Below are 22654 nucleotides of genomic sequence, written 5' to 3'. Positions count from 1 at the left end.
CCCTGCGGCCGCGAGATCTGCCAGTGCGACAGAACGACCGAGATGGGGCCGTCGCAGTGTGTCTCATCGGCTGCTTCCGTGAACCGACCGAGTTTGTCCCTTGGGGTTGATACTAGTCTCGGTCTACAAGAATCAATTACGTAGTAGCCTTTGTATTAGTGCCTGACTCGAGGTAATTGCCGGAGTTACCTTGGCTAGGATGAACCTTACCATCGCTATGACAAGGTATGACTTCAAGAAAGGGGCGTACCTCGACGTGGAATTACCTGTTTGGGTAACGCCATCTTATGTTGCTCGATTGGAGGGCAATGGCTGTTGTTGAGAAAATGCACCCAAGTTGAGCTCGAGGAACGGTAAACACGTCTTTATTCGAGACGAGATCCTAGCGAGAGTGTTCTGTTTGACATTATTGCTCATTTGGTAAGAAGACTCCGGCTGTTTACGGAAAATGGTGGCTGTACACACCGTACGCGCGTAGAGCCAAGCCTCAAATTGGGGCTTCAACATGTTACTCGCTCATCTTGACGCCAACGACATGGCATTGCTTACGATTTCATATTCTAGACTTGAGAGATCTCAAGCGGGCGGTCCTTTATTCATGAGTGAAGAACCTCTTTTATGAGCAACATAGTGTTGTCGCACACCAAATCAACTCGAACCGTGGCGGCTCTCACGCACGATCGCGTGACACGGTAGATCGTCTTCATGATGGACCGCGACTTTGGCGACGGCGACGACAAGGCACCTCCTCTGCCGCCACGCAGGGCAGAGCTGCCAAAGCCTGTTGCCGTGCCGGCGACATCCTCATCTCTCGGCTCGCCATTTCTCCGCGCCTATCCACCCGTGCTTCACGAGTTTGGTATCTCACGCAAGGTCTTCCTCACCTTTCTCGACGACCTGAACCGGGTCGCTGTGCGCAGCCCCCCGCTGATTATGGTCAGCGCCGCGTGTGGCGTGGCTGGCTTTGTGCCGGATATCACAACCCAAGCTATCGCCCTAGGGATCGACGCGACGGCCAACGCAAGCATGTACGCGCTGAGCAAGGGCCGGACAGAGATGATGCTTCGAAAGGCCAACCGGGACATCTTCCACCGACATGGACTCAAGGTGCAAGTGGCCAAGCTAGAAGCCGTTGCGCTGCTCGCAGGCATGCCGATACTGGACGAGGACAATGTCCTCCTGAAGGATGCGGCCATCCTCGCACCTTACGAGGATATCCACGAGCTGCACACACTGTCCGGCCAGCAGAGACGGCTCAAGACTTTCCAGCCTTGGCTGTCACCGCTCGACATCGAAGAGCTGCCCGAGATAGAGGAGAGGAGGGTGGGCATCGGGAAGATGTCCGTCGCGCTCAGTGAATGGCAGCGAGGTCACGGCGAGAAGAAGCTCATGGCTGACAGGAGGAAGGCGCTCGACAAGAGAACGGAGAGCATCCAAAAAGCCGAGAAGCGATATCAAGACGACATGGAGTCGATTCTTCAACAGGAGACCAAGATAGTGGCTTCGCAAGGGGGGCTCACAGAAGAGGACCGGATCAGGCTCCAGGAGAAGCGTCGGAAAGCAGTGGATAGACGGGAGATTGACCTGTACGATGCCGAAAGAAGATATACCAAAGGCAACAAGGAAGAGAAAGGCATACGCAGAATCTATTTCCTGCTTCTGACTAGATCAGACGAGGATCTGGGTGGCATGGACGAACTGATGGCTAGGGCTGAGAGTGAAGACGAGGCGGATAGTGGCCACAAACGGCAAAGCCGCAGCACTGAGAGGGCGGACGTCCCAAACAGGGAAAACCCGCCCACTGGCGCGAGCTAGCGACTCTGCATAGGGAGGTTCAGGTCCCTGTCTCACGGAAAGGGCCGATCTATTTAGCCTGGTCGGAAAACACAAGACACGGGCTGTCCAGTCGCTGCAAACATGCACGAATTGGCAAGCGCCGTTGTCAAGCGAATGCGTCAAGCCATTGGCGAGCCAACTCCTTGAGATCCCGTAGTTACTATTACAAGTACATAGTCAGTGAATGCAGTGACCCAGAAGTTAATTCGAAATCGTCGAGCCCCCAAACGGCCAAGCCTTGGGAGGGCTGAGGGGAAATCTGGAGAAAGTGACATTAGCGTCGCGCCGCTTGCCAAATGGGGCTGGAGACAACGTGGGCGGCGGACGAGCAAGATGCCAAAAGGTCCAGTGACTAAGAATCTGAATAAGGCCCAGCGCCAAGTCGCCATCTGTTAGACTACGGAGGCTCGTAGCGATCAACAATCCGACCGATCTCTGCTTGCTGCTGCAGGACCGCCCACGTCGATGCTCGAGGATTGAGTCATGGCTGAGATGGAAAAGTCTCCCGGCGACACTTCTATTAATCCCTCCAGAGGCCAGACAACAATATTATATGTACGCAAGTACAGGCGCTGTCTTTTTGAATGCACCGAGTCCGTTCAATTGGCACCAAGGAATGAATGGCCATCATCTCGTGACATGGTGGATGCTATCGTCCCGACATGCATGCCCGACAAGGGACCGACAGACAAATTCGTTATCTAATTAAGATCTGGCGTCCTTTTCGGGGTATGCCACCGAGCAGAAACAAGACATTCAAAGCCTAAGACATGGAGGGACACAGGAATAGCAGCGATCCCGAGACATGATATGGTGCCTGGCGTTGGTGTATAATTAGGAGAGTCTTGCGATGATACAGATCGGAAGCGAAAGACGATGCGCAGAAGAGCAGCATCTATTCCATCATGATGATAAGAAGAACCCCAACGTCAGACAGAGTCAGACAGGCCGCGTGGAGACTGGAGAGCGAGAATGAGGGTCTCGACGAGGGTGGCCGGGCCGGCTAAAGTCCCACTCACTGCCCACTGGGTGCCAATGGAGACGCATCGGACTCTCCCTCACGGCGGAGATTGTCGGTTGGGCCGCTCACTGCATTTGTCTGCTCGGGCAAACCAGCAGCCACTGCCGCAAACACAGCAATCAGCATTCGTCAGCGGGTCCAATCGTTGGCCTTACTTCGGCGTCGTCTGCTGGGGAGAAAACCTTCAAGCGCACCGACTCTGACATGTATTACAGGTTGACGGCGGACAAGTGAGGATACGAAGTTGGCATGAGGGCACGCACGCAGCTCAACTGGTAGCGCGACGTGCAAAAGACCGATGACCCCCTCAAGATCGAGTGACGCCAGGACGTAGTACTTGTAGTAACTCGGAGAATACGACGGACAGCGTCGCAGCGAGGACGTGCAATACCTTCGCGTTAGGTATCGCAGCGTGACATTGCGGGCTCTCCTTCGGACTCACTTCGGTCCACTATTTGACCGGCCGCTCCTTCTGGCGAACCAGCGCCGCCCACCCGCCCGCGCCTCCAGTCCCAGATCCCCAGGAAGGTGCGACTCCCCCCACTGCCTTTTTGTTGGTTCCCAGACCAGACCAGGCTAGACCAGCCCAAACCAGCACAAACCAGCCCAAACCAGCCTGTCCGTCAGCGTCCAGTCCCTACTACGCCCGCCGCCTGCCTGCCTGTTATCGCCCAGAAACCATCACATCCCAGTCCCTCTCTTCAGTCCTGAAGCAGAACTTGACCCTCGGATTGAACCTGCTTCGACTTGGGATTCTACGCAATCCGAATCTGCCCTGCTTCGATCTCGACCGGCCGAACGCATCTGCCGCGCCGACAGATAGTCGATCATCCACGCGACTGTCTTCGCCCTCCATTCCACCGGTCGCTCTCGCCTGGCGTGCGACACTCGTCAATCAACCTCTCGCCTCGCACCCACCTACCAACATCCGCCCGACGAAGACTGACCGTCCGACGAGGCATCTCTTTCGCACTGGCATCGGGAGGCTTCTTTCGCCATTCGATATAGCCTCATCTCGCGATACTTGGGCGCTCGATTCCAGTCTTTGCGCAAAGTCATTCTTTAGACACCCGCCACCACGCTGCGACGGTTGCCACTTGTCAATCGCTCTGCTCACGGCGGCCGCCAACACCATTCCATCCGTCGGCCACACGACCGACTCGACGACCCCTTGACCAACCGACCGACCGTTGTTGACCTTGGCTTCCCCTTCACGCGCACGTCATGTTCTCTGGGTGAAGCCATTTCGCCGCGAACCATTGTGAACAGGACACTTCCTCTGGGCAGGTCCCAAAGGCTGCTGCTTGCCTCGGATTCAACGTGATCCAGCCACTCGCTCATTTCTTTCGTCTCACTGGACGAACCCTTTGCCATGGAGGGCCACCGCCACGCAATGGAATCGATCCAGACCACCGAGTTTGGTTCAAAACGGTTCCACGACAAGATTGAGCAGCAGCAACAACAACACCAACAGCAACAGCAACGTCATCATCAGCATCATGAGACGCAGCATGATACCGACTCTTTCGCGTCAGGATCCAAGTTCATCCTACCTTTGCGCGAGTCTAGGGCCGAGGTCGATCCTATCAAACCGGAGAGGCGCGAGAAGAGAGTGTTTCCTAATCTGAGGCACAAGTTCTCGTTTCTTCACCATGGGAAACCGACACATCCAACAGTCGACGTCCCACCGGTGCCACAAATAGCGCAAATACCAACATCATCTTCGGAGTTCCGCGAGTCGACAGAGTCAGGGCGACAGAGGTATGTGCATGGGTTTCAAGGCCCCAAGGTCAGTTGCTCACAAGATTGCAGGGTTCGACTGGATGAACTATTCGTGCGTTTGCCAAACGAACTACAAATACAGGTTATCGCCAACCTCTCTCTTCCCGATATACTCAACCTACGCCTGTCTTCCAAATCATGGCACTCACTTATCACAGCCCACGAGGGCCCCATCGTGCGACACCACTTACTACACACCATCCCCGCCTACGCACGTCGGCTATATCCGGTCAAAGACAATACGGAATTCAACTTCCACTATCTTTGTGGCCTGTGGCATCGATTACATGTCGCCGCCAAATTAGCCTACATGATGAGCGAATGGATAACAAAGGACATTTTCCTGCGACAAACAGATGCACAGCGCCTCGCATTCTCGGCACAAAACGAACGTATGCGGCGGCGCCTGATACCTCTGCTGTTCACAATCTTCCACTTCTTCGAGACGTATCGCAAATTGCACCTCAAGTATGTGCAGGAGCACGGTCACGGGCTGAAGATGGGCGCGCACACGTTCAACCCCATTGAGAAGGAAATCATGGACATGTACGACGACGAGACCCTTTTGCGGGTGCATGAAGTGTTCCCGCTGGTCATATCCTCTTTCTGCCGCCGACTGCGACCACCTACCTATGTCGGACGTGTTGAACGATCGCTGCGTGGTTACGTGCGAGAGAAGCCATCTGACGATGTCCATTCGGCAATCCTTTGCATTGGCGGACTGCGCGAGGTCGAACGGCTCTGGGAGATCAAAGGGTACAACAAGCGTCGAACAGCGGTCGATACCTGGTTCGGCTCGTTAACCAAGGATGCACTTTCATCCGAGAACCCAGCATCCCCTGAGCAACCCGTCAAGACGCGACGAGGCTTGTTCGGTCGTAAAAAGTCAACTAGTGGCGAAAGCCGCGAAGGTACCCGCGAGCACCATCGTTCCTCGTTCAGCAGCCTACACCGCACGCGGAGTGCCTCGGGGTCGATTGACAACGGGTGGACGTTTGATTCTAACTGGATCTTCAACACTTCACTCTCCGCCGGCGTGCCAATGGGCTCGCTCAGCCGCGAGCAAGCCCAGACCATACTGGACGACCTGCCTGTTTTGCAGAGCATCTGGATGCCCACAGCCGAGGCTCTCATTCTCCAGCGCAAAGTTGTCGGCAGGCCACAAGATATTCGGCGCAACCAGCAGGTCATGCTCGACCTCATCCGTGAGGAGGGGCTCGATAGCATGGACGAGTGGTGCTATGGACGCAAACTACACGACTCGGTGAAACCACCACCAACGACCGCTGGCGACGACGAGGCCGACTGAAGCGGGGGTTCATCACCCCTGACGATCATTACTATCCATCTACTTTTTCATAAGCTGTTTGCGTGCATAAACGAGGAAGGAAAAGGGCATTTGGCAAGGCGTTTACCGGGTATTATCGTGCTTTACGGCGAGCAGGTCGTGACAGTCGACGTCACCACTATTATCATCACACTTTCTTTTCCTTTTTTTGTCTCTTTTGAGGTCAACGCCATGTTTGGGATGGCCATTGTTATGTTATGAGGACAGGATAGATACCGCGTGGGCGGATGCATAGGTCGGCTACGTGTGATTTCATAGCGAGAGCTTGATAGGCTTGACAAATACATTACGCCTTTACGGCGACAATGGCCGAGACGTATTGCGATGGGATATGTTCTTAATTATAAGATTAGTTCGGTAACCTTGGGCGGAACATGTATCATGGCCGCCTTCATTAACTGTGGTATCGCTCTCTCACATAAACGCCCTGCCTGCCTGCCTGCTGGCTGATATAGATAGATAGAACACCATTAGCGCACCAAAACCCATTCATTCGCCTTTTCAGCCGTCAATCATTCCCAGGAAAGGCATCTTCGCTTTGCAAGTAGAATGTGCATGCACCCTTAACGCCGGCCAAAAGCATCAAAGACCCCTTGTCCTGCATACCCGCCGCCATTGCCGCCCTGCGCTCCTGGCACAGCATTATTCGCGCTCATGGCGTACTGCATACCAAGGTACCGCGTTTGCGAGGCAGGGTATTCGCCGAACTCCCGATTGCCAGTGTTATCAGTGTTGTCATTGCTGTTGTTGATGCCCACCGAAGCCTGGTTGTACTGGCTGTATTGACTCTGTGGTTGGCTCGAGGGGTAGTATGGCTGCTGACCCCTGTTTCCGGCATTATTGTGTTGTTGCTGCTGCTGCTGTTGGTGATGATGGTGTTGCTGCTGCTGAGGGGGAGGCGGCTGCTGATATTGAGGTGTTTGCTGGTACGGCCTCTGTTGCTGACCGTTTTGGCCCATTGTAAGGCGCATGTTGGGCCCAGGCGTGTAATTGCCGGATGGTGCTTGGCTCAACATTGGTGCTGCGCCATGGTTCGAGTTCTGGGACATGTTGCTGGCAGTGGAAGCGGAGCGAGGGCCTCCCGATACCCGGCGTCTTTTAGCCTGGTCGTTCTGGCCGGCGTCCGCCCGCTGGCTTCTCGAGGGCTGTTGGTATTGCTGGTCATGGTGCCGCCGTTCAAGTTCGGGCAAGGCCTGGGGTGCAGCATCTTGAACAGATTTTCGTTTTCGAGCATCTGGCGGTACGGCCTGCGGTACCGCAGCATGTGCGCTATTCTGAGGCGCAGGCCTAGCAGCTTGCTGAGGCGACATTGGGACCCAAGGGCTCTCCGCGGGAGGATCCGCCCAATTTTGTGCATGCTGTGACAAGGTCGCTTCAGCGATTGAGTTGTGGGGTCTTTGATGAGCAGGCTGACCCCCATAAGCCGAGCTATATTGATTCTGTGTTCGGGGGTCATCCATAACAGCTTCGGGAGCAGAGGTAGTCGCCGTCATAGGAGCAAATGGGGCTAACGACGCATTGGCTGTCGACGTCGTTTGCTGAGGATTGGATGGTTGTGTTCCAGTGCCAGGTGGCAGATTGGGCGTTGGCACTGTTTTGACCCTGGACCTGGATCCTTTGGGCCTACCCCTTTTACTCGAGCTCGGGCGGTCTACGTCTGCGTTCGCAACGACACTCCCGGCTCCCGTTGGCGTCTCCAGAGGCGCTTGCGATGCCGGTTGAGGTCTTGTCTGAGTAGAAGCTGGGCTGCCTGTATCGTTCGTCGCTTGCTGCAGAAGACGAAGGTCTGCGTTTGTATTATGGGAAAGAGTCTCATTGGTATCACCGTCCGCGCTGGCGCCTTGTTGGCTTTTCCTCCCTTGCAGAGCCAATGGACCTTTCTTAATCCCCTTGTCTTTGCGCGGCGTTTTGCTCTTACTGCCCTTGGGCCGTCCTCTTTTCCTCCTCGGTGGGACATCAGCCTCTGGCGGGCCTGCCTCTTGTGTAGTCGCTGGTGCTGTTGTGGTCGCCGATTCCACCGTGGGCTTGGTTGGAACCGCAGCAGCGGTGCTCCCATTGCCAAATGGCCCTGCGAAATCCGACACATTGGTCAAGGCCGCAGGGTTGCCCGGGAAGTTGGAGAAGGGGGGTTTTGTAAAGTCAGCTGGGGGAAAGATCTCAGAGAACCAGCCTACGAGAAAGGCCCCAGACCCATGCCCCTGTACACTGCTGGGGAAGCTTTCAATGCTGGGTGGCGGAGGCGCGCCAGGGATGCCTCCAAAGTACGCCAGTGCTTTACACAGCTGGTCCACCACAATCACCGGATGCAAGCTTCTTAAAAACGTTAACATTCGAGCCTGCTCGTCCTTGGTGGTCTGACAAGACGGGAGCGTCAGCGGAAACGGCGATTGCTTAACCGATCGCAACGGGGCAGCAGGCGCAGGTCGCTGCTGAGGGCTTGAAGGTCTCCATATGTGCCTGGCATGAGAGGGTCGATTGCCAGAGCTCGCGGCCATGGCTGCTGCTTGTGTAGCCTCACTGCTCCGCTGCGCCGCGCGCTCCCGATTATCTGCCATGGAGGTACTTCGTGGTGCCGCAGGTCCCATTTGCATAACGGCGAAGTTACTGTCAATGTTTGGTCTCGTGCTCAATGCCCTTGGTACCGCAACCTTGACGCGTCCGACGGGTCGCACCGAGAAGGATTGCGTAGTGTTCTGGGCTGGCTGACTAGGTGATCTGCGTGTGACAGCACTCTCGGCGCGAGGTTGGGTACTTGCTGGTCGAGAATTCGGGGGTGCCATCGTCGGCGAAGGATTCGTGGTCTGTGCTGGCAGCTCGGTGGTAGCATGGCCGGCTTGGGGGGGATTTGCATGTGATGCTGAAGGTGAAGGCGTCGGCACCGTATCAGATCTGGGATTCGTCGAGGGCGGTGGTGCTGGGTTGATTGCTGGCTGGGCACTGACAGACTGCTCGACTGGCCTCGGGTCGCTCGTCGGTTCACGTTCATCGCGCGTCTCGCTCCGGTGAAGCCGTGACTCTTCTGCAAGCTGCTCGCCGGGTGACAGACGAGGAGAGTCCTCGTGTGGCGCTGGAAGAAATCGCGTCAATACAGATGATCCAACTCTTGTGTGCGCGCACACTTTGCAGTTGCTGCGATCCCCGACTTACGTGACGCGCCGCCCGCCATTCTGAAAATGGCGCCAGTGGGATCGTGCTTTGTCGAAACAGGTGTTCGCCCAGGCTGAACAACGCACGAGGTACCTCGAACTCGTCGAGCCCTTGGGCGAAGGCTGCATGGGTGCGCGACAGCTGTCGTTGGGTTGGGCGCGGACAATGGTGGTTCGTTGTTTGGTTTGCGACGAAGGCCAAGCCAGGGGTCCAGTTCAGCGGGATTCTGATGGTTCAAGTATCGATCTTTCAAGATCGCCCAACGTGCCAATGGCTTTTTGCTGCTTCAGACCGAGCGAAGAAGTCCGTCAGAGGGATCAAGTCGCCTGACCCAACTAGACGGGTTACAGTCCGAGCTGCTAGACCCGGGTCCAGCGTACTTTCCGTTTCGTGACTGGAGTTTCATTCTTCACCTGAAGAATGGCGCCAACGCCTGGTAGCGACTGCCTTAACTGGAGGGGCATTGCGCCACAGCCTCGCGAGCCACGAATGAATGTGGCTGGAATATCCAGACGAGCTCCAGTTGCCGCTGAGGTCGCACCTTCTGAGGCCGCGGGAGTGCTCATCCAAGCTATTAGATTAGAGCTCCATGATTTCCTGTTCAGCATCGTCCGTCCTCGAGATCTGATACCTTGCTCTTGGATATAGAAGCCTGGTCGGTTTGCGTCTCTCCCCCCAAGTGGACCCCTCGCTGCTCCGACCGACCAAGACCGCACCTCTCCAGCGGACGTACGTCGTCATCCGACACTATCCCCTCCGAACCACCTGGGACACGATCCAAGGCCAAACTCAGACCGCCATGTCCACCAAGTACGCCGTAGTGTCGCTGCCCATTGGCGCATTCGACACGAACGACAAGGACGATGCAGTCTTGGCCCTGAAGGGTCAAATCTCGTCCGACAATGGCACCGTCCTGCCTTTCAGAGTGCCCGACTTCAAGATTGGCACTCTCGACGCCCTTGTACAGCAGGCGGACGACCTGGCCAAGCTCGAGTCGACTGCTGAAGCAGTTGTCGCCAAGGTGGGCGACTCTCTCAAGACGATTCTGGGCGGCGACGAGGACCGCCTAGCCTCCTACAAGATGGTCAACGACAGTGAGTGCTGCTGCTGCCGCGTCGCGCGCGGAGGATGCTGTGAGGCTCACAAGCGATGCAGAACCGACCGAGCAATACATCAACAACTTCTCGTGGAACAAGATCCGCTACCGCGCAGACAAGCCCCTGGGCGAGCTCATAGACACGTTATCAAAGGTGGGTAGGGAACAGGAGTAGCCAGCTGCCACCAGAGCTTGCCGTACTGACCGATTCTTTATAGGAGCTCGTCACTGTGGACAATGATGTCAAGTCAAAGGTGAACCAGTACAACTCAGTCAAGACCAACCTCGCGACTCTGCAACGGAAACAAACGTTTGTGTCCATATCTCTCTTTGGCGCCGCTGTTACTGACCATGACCAGCGGCAACCTGTCCACGAAATCCCTTGCTCCCATCATTGACAGCTCGCTCCTCGTCCAAGACTCCGAGTACATTGAGACGCACCTGATCGTGGTGCCCAACAACGCCAAGAAGGACTTTCTGAAGCAGTATGAGGAGCTTGCCCCCATGGTCGTGCCCCGATCCGCCAATCAGATTGCGCAAGACGACGAGTTCGTCCTGTTTGGCGTCGCCACATTCAAGAAATACAGCCACGAGTTTCTGCAAAAGTGCCGAGAGCAGAAGTGGACGCCGCGCCCGTACAAGTACGTCGAGGGCGGCCGGGAGGAGGAGCAGCGTGAGCTGGACAAGGTGACGAACGAGGAGCGCAAGGTCTGCGGGGAGGCTCTCCGCATCGCCCGCACGGGATGGAGCGAGAGTGTCATGGCCTGGATCCATGTTCTGACCCTGCGCGTGTTCGTGGAGGCTGTGTTGCGGTACGGTCTGCCCTTGGACTATGTGTCTGCTCTGATCAAGGTACGTCTCATTCTCATGTGCGGTTCGCGTTGGCGACCAGGCGCTCACAATACACCAGACCACAAACAAGCTGGCCCCCAAGGTTAAATCGGCCCTCGACTCGCAATACTCCTACATGGGCGGCAATGCATTTGGCCGAGACAAGCGCGGTAGGGTCACCAAGGACGATGCGGCGATGAGCTCAGACATGATGGCGGCGGGTCTGGGCGGCGACGGGAACGAGTACTCAGCCTACGTGTACTACGAGATGGAGCTCCCTTGAGATGGTTCTGTAGATGGCGACGGCACGCAGCGCGGTTCATGGAAGACCACGCATTGGCCGGCTGCGAAGAGTAACGTACAAATGCAGAGAGCATGGCATAGCATACCAACATGTGGCAACAACCGCCCTTTATCTTTCTGTCTATATTTGTCTGTCTGTCTGTCTGTCTGTCTTGATTTCTCTGGTTTCTTTGTTTGATTCTTCTTCGACCGCCGCTTAGGCGGACTTGATGTAGCCCTTGTCGGCCAGCCAGCTGGTGATTTGGGCCACGCACTCCTCGACCGAGTTCTCGTGGGTCTTGATGGTGATCTCTGGGTTCAGGGGCTCCTCGTAGGGGGCCGAGATGCCGGTAAAGTCCTTGATCTCGCCGGCGCGGGCCTTCTTGTAGAGGCCCTTGGGGTCACGCTGCTCGGCGACCTCGAGGGGCACGTCGACGTAGACCTCGACAAAGGGCAGGGGGGTCTCGTCGCCGGCGGTGGTCTGGGCGTGCAGCTCCCTGGCGAGGTCACGGTCGGCCCGGTAGGGCGAGATGAAGCTGGTGATGGCAATGGTGGACGAGTCGGCAAAGAGCTTGGCGACCTCGGAGATGCGGCGGATGTTCTCGTTGCGGTCCTTCTCGGAGAAGCCCAGGTCCTTGTTCAGGCCGAAGCGCACATTGTCGCCGTCGAGACGGTAGGCGGCGACACCGAGGTGGAGGAGGTGCTGCTCGAGGGCGGTGGCGACGGTCGACTTGCCCGAGGCGGAGAGGCCGGTGAGCCAGAGGGTGATGCCCTGCTGCTTGCGGAGCTCGTTGCGCTCAGTGCGCTTGAGGGAAGGGTGCCAGGTGATGTTGCTGGGCTTGGTGTCAGTACAGTATCATTCTTGGACCAGGGACAGCACGCACGTAGCCATTGTGTCTTGTGTGTTAGGAGGTTGAGGGTATTCAGAGAAGAAAAGAAAGCAACGAGAAGAGTAAACAAACCCGCTTGGTCGAGGATGGGGAAATCAATAATAATTGCGCCAGATGCAGTCTGTCTCTGCCTGTCTGTCTGCCCGTCTGTCGCACTGCCTGCGATGAGGGGTGGAGGGGCAGCGGGGCAGAGACGGCAAAGACGCCATCAGCGCCCCGAAATTTCTCATCCATGTCGCCATCCATTGGGAGAGTCAGTTAGTCGGACCGTCGCTGTCGGTGCCGATGGGCCATCTATGGGCTCTTGTCGCATTCTGAAGCTCAATCTGCCGATCCGATTTGTGGTGCTGCAGGCTCTGCATGGTGATATGATGTCAGTCTCACCGCCGTTTGAAGTTTGGGTTACGATACTGTCATGGGGATCTACATAGGTCAAGTAGTAAAATACAGTCTATCCACGCGCAAGATCCTTGTCTAGAAAGGCATCGCTGTGATCTATACAAAATATATCGCCAAATGTATCAAGCAGTCATGGAGAGAATGGGCTTCTCCTCTATCAGTCAGTGCAAGTGTCGTCGCCGTCTTAGGTAATCCTGGGCATCATCTACACAGAGAGGAGCGTCAGTGAGGCACCTTTCATGAGCGACTGTTTGCGACTTACCGCAGCATATTTGGGCGAGATGAAGAGGGCCTCCGCCTCGGCAAACACAATGGGCTTCTCGCCTGGCGCAGCCAGCTGCTCCAGACGGCCCCTGACCCAGGCCTTGCGACCTTCTACCTTGTACGTCTCCGCCTTGAGGACCAGGAACGTGCTCGCCGGTGTGGGTTTGCGATAGTTTATGTTTAGGTTCGCCGTCACGGCAATGTTGTGAGGCAGACTCTTGAAGCAGCAGCGGCCCAGACCCTCGTCCAGTATGGTCGCGATCAGCCCGCCGTGCACGATGCCTGGGTGTCCGCAGACGTCCTCGCCCACGTGGAACAGAGCGACCATCTCCTTGCCGTGCTCGTCGTTCCATGCGTACGGCGGCACAGAGACCCTGCCTGGGCCCAGCAGCGCGCCTCCTGTGAGGCTCTTGGCGCGGTACTGGCCCGGCATCTTCATGTGCGGCCTGGACTCTGTGAGATCGGAGCGCGCTCGTAACGACGTGACGAGAGGGTGTGTGTTGATGACTTGCTCGGCGTTCTTGGCTTCGAGGTCGGCTTCTTCCGGCGTGTACTTTTTCAGGCTGTCCTCGTCCGAGTAGAAACCCATGCCGCGCGAGCTCATGGCTTGCCATGTTGCGGCTGCGCCCAAGGTCGAGAATGCGAAGCCTGTCAGGAGAAACTTGGCTGCGCGACTACCCGCGCCGCCAGGTGGTTTATTTGATGCTACCTGCGTCAGCAACATCCATCAATCTGTTGAAAAGGGGAACGGTACATGTCGTCTCGGCTGCGTAGCCTCGTCTTTGGACGGCGCGCCACTTTGTCTGGCCCAGGCGACGCGCTGTGCGCCCGGCATGCTGCGCGAACATGGCTGTGCAGGTTCGAGAGTACGAAAAGAATCAACCAAAAGAGTGACGGGCTTGTTCCTGGCGTAAAGTCTATGCAATTGGAACTGCGATGCTAGTGGAAGTCTGATTCCTCAACTCAAGTCACCGAGGTCCAGGGTCCTCGCATACATACATGAATCCCGGCAGCTTATGCATGTAAGAGGAACTTCGGCACTTGGGTCATTCCGCTGAGCCGACGATGGCCTCCACGCCAATGTGAGGCTTCTTCATGCGTCGTGTAAACATGAAGAAGGACAATCACGCTCTCTCACTGCAAAAGTATAGATCCATCGTTCGTATGCAGGCTGCAGCACCAGCAAGGCAATACAGCAATATTATGCCTGCACTCCCCCAACTATCGCCTCGCCAATCCCTGGCCCTGACATCACACCGTCTGCATATGCCCTGGATGGCTGCGCGTCCGCATGGCAGTGACCAGGTTTCAGCCATCACCCAACGTGCATCCATTGGACCTGGCCCAGCCTGACGTGCCACAATAAGCCATGTTCCCAGGATGCTCAGCGTGTCGCATCACGAGCTGACGTGCGGGGGAAGCTTGGTGTAGGCGTTTGTAGCAGTCGCTTGCAAGTATAAATACGTGATCACAGCTTCTAATTGTTGTCTATCGCCTTTCATCCTCACTTGTGATTGTCTAATTCGAGAAACAACGCGCAATGGTAAGGAAAACTATCACTATATCTGGTACAAGAGACTTACAAAGTGTCTAGGCCACCGCTGAAACCGTCGACCTGGGCCCAGCCCATCCCCCCAAGGAAGACTCCATCGTCGCCTTTGAGCATCTCCTCCCCGAGCTCAAGAGCCAACTCGCCCGCATGCGCCGTGACTATCAAAGTACGCACACAAGGCTCCCAGTAGCCAACGTGGCATATGTATGGACTGGACTGACTTGACCGTCGCGACGCAGAGCACGAGACCGAGTACTTTGCCGCCGCACAGAAGCTCTCCGACGACGACCTGACGGCCTTCCAAACGTCCGACTTCACCTCGGTCCGCGTCGCCACCACGGCCTACGGCATCCATCTCTTTGGCAAGATCCGCATACCGGCCCTGGCCGAGAGTGGTGGCCCTGCCTACATCCACGTGAGGATCTTCATTGCCGGAGGCGACGAGCCGCCCAAGCTGCACAGCATCCACACCGAGGAGAAGGACGACGAGAGTGGCGGCAAGACGTACCGCGCCATCTTCACAGAGCAGGATGAGCTGGAGTGGTTTGACACATAGTCGCGCTGTCGCACATGTGACGCCTCCCCTTTTTGAAATTGAATTCGCTGCTGTTCTTTTGTGCATTACATATCCTGCGCACCCGTGTTCTATGTGAAGTCTTCGTCGGGCTCCTGGCCCAGCAGCTCGGCGTAGTCGTCCACCGAGGCAAATGTCGGCAGGCCCTTGAGCTCCTTGCGACGGTTCTTGCGCTTCTCCTTGGCCTCGTCCCTTGCCGCCTTGTCTGGGTCTTCCTCCACGGCCACGAGACCATCCGAGTCTTCAGCCTCCTCTGCTTCGTCGTCCGTGCCTTCAATGTCAACGCCGCCCTCGCTGTCGGTGTCGACCTCCATGTCATCATCGTCCAGGTCAAACGCGCCTTCCTCATCATCGTCCTCGTCATCCGAGGCCATCTCATCGTCGTCCAAGTCGTCGAAGCCCTCAGAGTCGTCGTCCCCTTCAATGTCAGGCTGGGCAGCCACAAGGGCCTTCCAGATCTCATCCTCGGCGCCCTCCTCGTCGTCGGCGCCAGCACCGGCCGTCTTCTTGGCGGGCTTCTTGCCCTCCTTGCCAGCCTGCTGGAAGTACTTGTGGAAGAAGACGTCCTCGGCCGCCACGTCCTCTGACTTCTTGTCCTTGAATGTGGCCGAGTTGACGGACGTGGGCGCCGCACCGGCAGCGCGGCTGCCGAGCCAGATGTCGCCGAGGTCCTTGGTGGCCTTGAGGGGCTGCATGATCGACACACCGCGCGCACTGTCGGTGGCCTTGGGCTGCTTGTAGACAAACTTGTCTAGGAAGCGGATAAGCGAGTGGCTGTCCAGATCAGGCTTGGTCGCCTTGGCGTTCTGCTCCAGCGCTGATGTGGCATAGGCTGACACGGAGGGATGGTAGTGGGCCAGCACGGGTATCTAGATGCTTGTCAGACAATGATCACCGCATAAGAGATGGGCTTTCAAAACTTACCAGTTCCCAGAGACAGCTCCTCTGAGCGTTGCTGTACTCGGGATCTCGTTTCCGCCCATCGTACACGGGCCTGTTCTCCGAGTCGTCGTCAAAGATAGACTCTTCAGGTTCGTTGATGAGCGTCTTGAGATCGGGGAACGTCCCTTGCAGGTGTGCTACAACGTAGAGCAGACCACACACGAAGGCTGGCTGGTGCAGATGCGTCATCTGCAACATGCGCTTCGCAAAGGCCTTGACACGTCTCACGTCCACGTCGTTCTTCAACGCGCGTAGGAGGAGATTGAGGTACAGCGATTGCTTCGAGGAGGTGATCAGGCGAGGGTCGAGGAGGGACTCGTACAGCGTTCGGTAGAAGCGGTCGGTTCCCAGACTCCTGGCAGTGGAAAGGTGCTGGATCAGGAGGAGGGCTTGGATGCCGGTGTTGAAGTTGGCGGAATGTGCAATCTTAAACAATGTGTCCATGTGCGCCTCCATGATAGTGTCGTTGGTGCCGACGAACGGTGCGGCGCGGTTGACACCGGTCAGGATGGCTGACACGAGCTTGTCGGCTGCGTCAATGTCCTGCTCGGTCGGCTCCCCAGCCTTTCCTTTGGCACCAGGCTTTGTTGGCTTGGCTGGCTTTCCATTCTCGGGTTTGTTGTAATCGACCTGCAGGGCAGCCCCTAGGCTGCCACCCTTCAGAAGAGTCACAAACAGCTCAAAGTAGATGCCCATCAGCGACTCGGCAATTTGCGATTCCCTGTTGCTGAGGATGGTCTGGTTGAGCGTGTTGATGGCGTAGTATTTGGAGCGGTGGTCCTGCGAGGGATGAAGAAGAATCTCCTGGTGGATCATCTGGATGATGATTTGCTTCATGCCAGGATGGGAGATTTGCATTTGCAGCACAAGGTAGGAGGCTCGCGATGCGATCTTACGATCACGGTCACCCAGCTTGTTTACCAACAGTCTCAGCAAATTCGACTCCTGTTCGGGCTTGTCCTTGAGGAGACCGTAGACAAAGTCCAGTGCGCGAGAGCGGGAGTACTCAATCTCATCCGAGCACCACACCTCGAGGAGCTGCAGAACCTTGAAGTAGGTAGCCTTCAGCCAGTCCTCAAAGGCCCAGCTGACGAGGTGCATGGGGGTCAGTTGTCCAGGCAGTGGTTTCTCGGGGCTCCACGACTTTGTCGAAGTCTTCTGCAGCGTCCCGATGAGGCCGGGCTGTGTCATAAACGTCCTCAAGCGTCGTTCCGAGGGTAGCAAAGAGCCGGGACCGCACAGATCGACGATGGCTCCTATCGCGCCAATGGCCTGCGCCCTGCTCTTTTTGGAGGCGAGACTCATCAGGGCGTCAAAGGCCTTAATGTTGTGCAGTGGCGATTCTTGAATCGCCAGAGTCAAGGCAGAGACTTTATCGTTCAGGGTACCCGATGACATGATGGTCGACAAGAATTTGTGCGAGGAAGAAGCGTGCTTGCTGCTGCGGTACTTGGCGGCATCACTCTCGAGCAGGGTCTCAGCATGGCGTTTGAGGGCTTCCATAGCGGGAGTGAAAGGTCCGACTTGCTCTGTCACGGGCTTTGGTAGTTTGGGCAATCTGATAATGTGCCAGTCTGCCCTTGGTTGAAGGATCTGTGTCACTAGTCAGCGGTCAGAGGCGCTTGGTGGAAGATGTATGGACTCACCATATCTTCAGGTTTCCGTGGTGCCTGAACAACATCCTCGTCGTCTGCGCCATCTTCCTCGGCCGAGACCTGGCTGTCCTCGTCCTCCTCGCCATCGTCATCCACCGCCTCATCCTCAACTTCAGGCTCACTTGCTTCACTGGGCGCATACTCAGCGAAGCCAAGCTCTTTGGACAAGGCTGCCAGCTCATCCTTGAGCTTCTTGTCCACGGGCTTCCTCGTGTCCTTGACGTACTCATCGTCCGACGAGTCGATGTCTTCGATGAGTTTGAGGTCCTCCTCATCGCCACCCAGCGCCAGGATCTCATCGAGCAAAGCCTTCTTCTCATCACTCATGCCACCTGATCGCGCGCCATTCTTGCCTTTGGGGCTTGCTTTGGCTGGTCCCGTGCTTGAGTTGCGCTGCCTTTTGCGGATCTCGCCTCCCGTCTCATTGCTGCTTGGCGGGTTCTTTCGCTTATGGTCGCTGCCTGCTGCCGCCTTGCCGTTGAGTTTCTGGTCGATTGACGAGGTCAGCTGGGCAAGGGCCGCCTCGTTGAAGGGCTTTTTGCCCTGAGGACCCTTCTGGGGCTTTCCCTTCTTCTTTTCCGCAGCCATGGTGAGATCTCGGGCAATGGGCGACCGGTTGATGCTCCTTGGCTGTATGAAGTGAAAATTATCAGTGGCCGCCGTCAACTTTTTTTGAGATGCGATGCGATAAGCCCCACATCTAATGCGCCCATTGCGCACTAGCCCAAGGCAGTTTAGCCTAGGGGTCCCTAGTGGGAAAGGTGTGGCTGGTGTCGGTTGCCTGCGCCACATCTAGAAACTCCCGAGGACGAGGAAGAGGTGTGATCTCGTTGCTGTGAGGTTCACCACGACGGACATCAGCGAGAATAATTTCGCTCCTATGCAACCCAGGGACGAAAAAAACTAATGAGAAGCGTCAATGCGATGACAGTAGTTGGCATCTCGCGGCTGAGCCGATCGGCTCAATCGCGTCTGTGCCTGTCGCAAACCGTGAGATGGATATCATGCACTGGTCATCGCGCCCAGGCGACAAGATGGACAATGTCTACTACTGTCTGGACGCCCCCAGTAGGCCGCACGGCAACGAAGGGAGAATGTTGGTCACGCGAAGCGACTGTAAGATCTCAATGAGGCTGATATGATGTAGCAGGACACGACAAACTCATTCGGACTGGGTTTCTCAGAAACGTAGGACCAAGTGCTGCTCATTGTTGAATGACCCGAGTATGCTGAAACAGACGCAGACGCAGCCTGGCATATTTCACATGCTACCGTTGGGGTTGAGGGTGCAAGAGAAGATCGAGAAGCTCCTGGACAAGCACATGCACTCAATCGGGGCTGCTCGCCTCGCATTGTCAAGCCTTTCCTCAGCGCAGCTCTGGGAGCAAAGTGGTCGGCTTTCTCAAGTCAGCGGCGAGGTGTGATGATCTGGTCACCTGTTTTTGATGTTCCCGAGCTGACAATGGCAGCTCTTCCAGCTTGAGGACCGCAAGAAGCACCGCTTCTTACTGGCCCCTACGCACGAGGAGGAGATCACCGCGCTGGTGGCAGCTGGTGTTAACTCGTACAAACACACGCCTCTCCGATTATACCAGACCAGTGAGTCGTCTTCTCCTGAAAAGCAGTGCACGACTAACGAATATGCCCAGCACGCAAGTACCGCGATGAGATACGCCCAAGACACGGCCTGCTAAGGTCACGAGAATTCCTGATGAAGGATCTTTACAGCTTTGACTGGTCTTACGAGAAGGCTTTTGAGACTTATAACTTGGTTGCCAAGGCATACCAGCAGTTTTTCAAAGACCTCAATCTGCCCATTATCGTGGCCGAGGCCAGCTCCGGCGACATGGGTGGCAAGCTCAGTCACGAATACCATCTGACCAGCCCTATTGGGTCGGATACAATCTACACCTGTAATAAATGCGATTACGCTTCCAATGACGAGGTCGCTTCGCCTAGGCTCCCCGCTGCCGACGAAGTGATCGGAGGGGAGGCAGTTTCCGTTCCAATTTTGGCATGGACGGGTGTCACCACGGACAGGAAGACACTGGTCAATGTCTGGATACCAAAAGACGCCGGGGACCCGAATATCCACGCCATCAAGGCCGCAGTGCCTGATCTCGATACGACGCTTTCGGGCCAGCCCGCAAATCAGGCTTGGGAAGACCAGCACAATTCCACCACGGCTGGAGGGCCACCTCTAGTCAAGCAGTTGATTGACGGCCGTCTGACGAAACTTATGACAACAGTCGATGAGCTCCTCGACGCTGGAGAAGGCCACACCGTCGAGAAAATAAGTCAAGACGAGGATTGCCAGCCTCTGAATCTTGTTCGTCTCAAACAAGGCGATGCCTGTCCACGCTGCGAGGGAGGTAAAGTGCAGACGCACCGCGCCCTGGAGCTTGGACATACCTTTTACTTAGGAACCCGCTACTCCGAGCCCTTTAGTGCCAAAGTGGCAGCGGCCGACCCAAAGCAGCCCAAAGTGACCCTCTCTATGGGTTGTTACGGACTGGGCATCTCACGCATATTCGCGGCCCTCGTGGAGCACTTTGTCACTGAAAAGGGGCTCCAATGGCCCGTCGCCATCGCGCCATTCCATGTCTACGTCGTTCCCACCATGGAGATGACGGACGAAGCCTGGAAGCTCTATGATGCCATCTCCGCGAGCAAAGAGCAAGACAAGGCGCTTGACGTTGTGGTGGATGACCGCAAGGTTTCCTTTGGCTGGAAGATGAATGACGCCGAGACCATTGGATATCCCATTCAAGTTGTTCTCGGTAAGAAGTTCCAGAAGGACGGGATCTGCGAGGTCCATGTCCACAAGTATAGGACGAGGGCGGATGTTTCTGTGAACGAAGCGCCGACGTACATTGCGGAACAGATCCGCAAGATTGAGCAAGATGAAGGTGTATCACCACAAATGCGAATATGAAGAAGCACAGCACAAAGACGCAAGTCGAGGGCATCGCTACTGCATGGAGTGGAACCAGAACAGCCGCGTGTAGGAGCGGTGGACAGCCTTCCATGGCTATGTATGATACGTTGGGGCTGTAAGAGAGAGCGATGTTGTACAATGCATAAACAAGCAACTCTGGACACTCTGGCACTGCATCATCATCATGCCTTCGCAAATCCCGATATTCCACTGCAATTGCTTTTCCAAGGTCAGAAATTTGGACGCACTCGTCATGCCAACGCGGTATACCATGTGTTCCGGCCCGTGGCCGTGCTGGACAGCTGCATATGCCGGTGGGGGTCAAGAAGAGGGTTCTCTCAAAGCATGTAGACTGACTACTGGTTCACAGAACATAATAATAGTAACACAGAGGCGGGCAGCATCCGGATCGCGGCATTCGATCGAGTAGCAAGCCACACGCAGAGATCGAGGGTCTAGTCCGGTCCAGAAACGCCTATTCATCTGTCTGCCGTTTGTCGAGGTGGAACTCCATGTCGATACTGATTGCCTTTCGCCCATACCTGGAAGACTATGTGGGATTCTGTTGGGTTCCAAGATTTCTTAGGCGCTCTCTTTCCAGGATCGCAAATTTCTCTCAGTAAAGTGAAAGCTGTCACTTACCGTCTCCAATCATCCAGAACACATGTTGTTGACTGGACTTAGTCACTAACTCGCACCAATATCATGCGTTACACCACGCAGGAAGCACAAGCTTGCGTCGATGTCTTGGATGGACGAATGACTTTGAGCATGAGGGCCCGTCCTTGGCCTGCCATAAAGGTGAGCAGAAAATCATACGACTATTTCAATAAATCCAAGCCGCAGTGCAACGCTTCCTCCGCCTGTCGCTCCGTTGCAGTTGATGCATATATGGAGGCCTGAGGACTGGCGCTGAGTCCTGCTGCAGGCTCAAGTAAGCCACGAACGCCTTACATATATCGTCCGCTGACGGCGTCGGAGCAAAGCGACAGACGGTCCGCATGAGTAGGAGTATGTTTCATACGGAAATTTACGCACCATTTACGCAAGAACACGGAAAGTCTGCATCTTTGTCTCACAGACCGGTCTCGCCTTTCAGTCCCCATCAATATTAGCCTCCAGGTAGGCAGCGATGAATGCAGAGGGATCTCCGCACGGCATGACGACTGATACAGGTAGCTCTCTGGACTTGACTCGGTGTGGATTGGGCATTGTACTCCTCCACGCAAGCCTGCAAGAGCAAGCCAAGTAAGACACTGGTCATCTGGAACCTCCTGTCCTCGCCTTGCAGCTTCCGCTGAGGATGAGGATGAGGCGACGCCGGGGGCGGTCAAGATGTTGTCGTTTGCTGGTTACATCAGGCTTTGCCCGGGCTACGATGTCGATGCCCTGGGCGGGTATATAAAGGAGTCCTCCTCGCGGGTCTTGCTACACTCCTATTCTCAAGACTATCAACACTCTTCCCGACAACCTCCTTCAGCTACATCCCAAGCTACAAAGCATCTCGAGAACTTGAACCAAGATGGCCTATGCTCAGTGGGTTTACATCCTCCTGCAGACGCAGGCGGCGATGAGCCAGAGCAATATCACGCTTCAGAACGTGCATCTCAATTGGTAGGATGACTCTGTGCAAGTCCATCAACTTGATTCTCACACCGTCCAGGGGCAAGTTTTTCGAATACGACAACAAGGACAGGGAGGTTTCGGTCGATCAGGTCCAGAAGACTTCCATCAAGCCTGGTAACCAGGTCGGAATTGCTGCCTGTGGCCGGTCCGATGCCTCCTCTGGTACTGAGGGCAGCTTTGAGATTTGGGACGGCGAGACCAAGATCTGCAAGGTGTACTGGGACTGCCCCTGGGGCTCCAAGACCAACACCTTTACCGTCTCCGAGCTCAATGACGTCTATTCCGTCGAAGCAAGGGGCGCCAACCTGGACAGTGGTGCTCTTGGAAACGTCACCGTGAGGATCAGCAAGTGGGCCTAAATAGGCAGCATTGATGAGTGTTTCGCCAGACGAAGATGAGGAGGATGTTCGTCTGTATGGGGACGTACGTATAGTGGCCTGCTCTGATTGTATCTACCAGCTTAGTACGAGC

General features: G+C 55.9%; 8 protein-coding genes across 8 annotated transcripts; 6 read left to right on the top strand and 2 right to left on the bottom strand.

Annotated features, from left to right (window-relative positions):
* Positions 1-336: 336 nt before the first annotated feature.
* F5Z01DRAFT_147833 (uncharacterized protein) lies at positions 337-1885 on the top strand. Its single transcript, XM_046257711.1, has 2 exons — positions 337-420; positions 565-1885. Exon 2 carries the CDS (start codon positions 706-708, stop codon positions 1813-1815), a length of 1110 nt encoding a protein of 369 aa, XP_046117516.1. The 5' UTR covers positions 337-420; positions 565-705; the 3' UTR covers positions 1816-1885.
* A 2226-nt stretch (positions 1886-4111) lies between these two features.
* Positions 4112-6249, top strand: F5Z01DRAFT_147563 (uncharacterized protein). The gene is made up of 2 exons (XM_046257709.1): positions 4112-4618; positions 4670-6249. Exons 1-2 carry the CDS (start codon positions 4230-4232, stop codon positions 5946-5948), a joined length of 1668 nt encoding a protein of 555 aa, XP_046117515.1. The 5' UTR covers positions 4112-4229; the 3' UTR covers positions 5949-6249.
* A 3450-nt stretch (positions 6250-9699) lies between these two features.
* F5Z01DRAFT_147854 (uncharacterized protein) lies at positions 9700-11832 on the top strand. Its single transcript, XM_046257712.1, has 5 exons — positions 9700-10228; positions 10290-10384; positions 10449-10540; positions 10590-11082; positions 11141-11832. The coding sequence occupies exons 1-5, from the start codon at positions 9934-9936 to the stop codon at positions 11342-11344; spliced, it is 1179 nt and encodes a 392-aa protein (XP_046117514.1). The 5' UTR covers positions 9700-9933; the 3' UTR covers positions 11345-11832.
* F5Z01DRAFT_743757 (Adenylylsulfate kinase-domain-containing protein) lies at positions 11561-13997 on the bottom strand (the record flags this gene model as incomplete). Its single annotated transcript, XM_046266902.1, has 3 exons — positions 13651-13997; positions 12895-13601; positions 11561-12181 (listed from the first exon to the last, which is right to left on the bottom strand). The coding sequence occupies exons 1-3, from the start codon at positions 13742-13744 to the stop codon at positions 11561-11563; spliced, it is 1422 nt and encodes a 473-aa protein (XP_046117513.1). The 5' UTR covers positions 13745-13997.
* A 346-nt stretch (positions 13998-14343) lies between these two features.
* Positions 14344-15049, top strand: F5Z01DRAFT_147570 (uncharacterized protein). Its single transcript, XM_046257710.1, has 3 exons — positions 14344-14439; positions 14491-14614; positions 14688-15049. The coding sequence occupies exons 1-3, from the start codon at positions 14437-14439 to the stop codon at positions 15002-15004; spliced, it is 444 nt and encodes a 147-aa protein (XP_046117512.1). The 5' UTR covers positions 14344-14436; the 3' UTR covers positions 15005-15049.
* Positions 15050-15093: 44 nt separating this feature from the next.
* F5Z01DRAFT_637329 (ribosome biogenesis protein MAK21) lies at positions 15094-18207 on the bottom strand (the record flags this gene model as incomplete). The annotated part of the gene is made up of 3 exons (XM_046262270.1): positions 15094-15891; positions 15947-17557; positions 17611-18207. The coding sequence occupies 3 exons, from the start codon at positions 18205-18207 to the stop codon at positions 15094-15096; spliced, it is 3006 nt and encodes a 1001-aa protein (XP_046117511.1).
* A 249-nt stretch (positions 18208-18456) lies between these two features.
* On the top strand, positions 18457-20648 carry F5Z01DRAFT_147529 (uncharacterized protein). The gene is made up of 4 exons (XM_046257707.1): positions 18457-18715; positions 18770-19037; positions 19089-19218; positions 19269-20648. Exons 1-4 carry the CDS (start codon positions 18615-18617, stop codon positions 20552-20554), a joined length of 1785 nt encoding a protein of 594 aa, XP_046117510.1. The 5' UTR covers positions 18457-18614; the 3' UTR covers positions 20555-20648.
* A 1145-nt stretch (positions 20649-21793) lies between these two features.
* Positions 21794-22635, top strand: F5Z01DRAFT_147490 (aegerolysin type hemolysin). Its single transcript, XM_046257706.1, has 2 exons — positions 21794-22171; positions 22221-22635. The coding sequence occupies exons 1-2, from the start codon at positions 22080-22082 to the stop codon at positions 22540-22542; spliced, it is 414 nt and encodes a 137-aa protein (XP_046117509.1). The 5' UTR covers positions 21794-22079; the 3' UTR covers positions 22543-22635.
* Positions 22636-22654: the final 19 nt, after the last annotated feature.

The sequence above is a fragment of the Emericellopsis atlantica genome (assembly GCF_019669845.1).
Source record: "Emericellopsis atlantica unplaced genomic scaffold F5Z01scaffold_16, whole genome shotgun sequence".
Classification (NCBI taxonomy): Eukaryota; Fungi; Ascomycota; class Sordariomycetes; order Hypocreales; family Bionectriaceae; genus Emericellopsis; species Emericellopsis atlantica.
The sequence above is the reverse complement of the archived record's forward strand: the minus strand, read 5'-3'. Positions and strand labels throughout refer to the sequence as shown.

Coding starts and splice junctions, on each gene's coding strand:
- F5Z01DRAFT_147833 (XM_046257711.1), top strand. CDS start 706: ATGATGGACCGCGACTTTGGCGACGGCGACGACAAGGCACCTCCTCTG.
- F5Z01DRAFT_147563 (XM_046257709.1), top strand. CDS start 4,230: ATGGAGGGCCACCGCCACGCAATGGAATCGATCCAGACCACCGAGTTT. Junction 4,619..4,669: donor ACAGAGTCAGGGCGACAGAG/GTATGTGCATGG, acceptor ACAAGATTGCAG/GGTTCGACTGGATGAACTAT.
- F5Z01DRAFT_147854 (XM_046257712.1), top strand. CDS start 9,934: ATGTCCACCAAGTACGCCGTAGTGTCGCTGCCCATTGGCGCATTCGAC. Junction 10,385..10,448: donor TCATAGACACGTTATCAAAG/GTGGGTAGGGAA, acceptor GATTCTTTATAG/GAGCTCGTCACTGTGGACAA. Junction 10,541..10,589: donor ACTCTGCAACGGAAACAAAC/GTTTGTGTCCAT, acceptor GACCATGACCAG/CGGCAACCTGTCCACGAAAT.
- F5Z01DRAFT_147570 (XM_046257710.1), top strand. Junction 14,615..14,687: donor CATGCGCCGTGACTATCAAA/GTACGCACACAA, acceptor GTCGCGACGCAG/AGCACGAGACCGAGTACTTT.
- F5Z01DRAFT_147529 (XM_046257707.1), top strand. CDS start 18,615: ATGGATATCATGCACTGGTCATCGCGCCCAGGCGACAAGATGGACAAT. Junction 18,716..18,769: donor CACGGCAACGAAGGGAGAAT/GTTGGTCACGCG, acceptor ATGATGTAGCAG/GACACGACAAACTCATTCGG. Junction 19,219..19,268: donor TCTCCGATTATACCAGACCA/GTGAGTCGTCTT, acceptor GAATATGCCCAG/CACGCAAGTACCGCGATGAG.
- F5Z01DRAFT_147490 (XM_046257706.1), top strand. CDS start 22,080: ATGGCCTATGCTCAGTGGGTTTACATCCTCCTGCAGACGCAGGCGGCG. Junction 22,172..22,220: donor CAGAACGTGCATCTCAATTG/GTAGGATGACTC, acceptor CACACCGTCCAG/GGGCAAGTTTTTCGAATACG.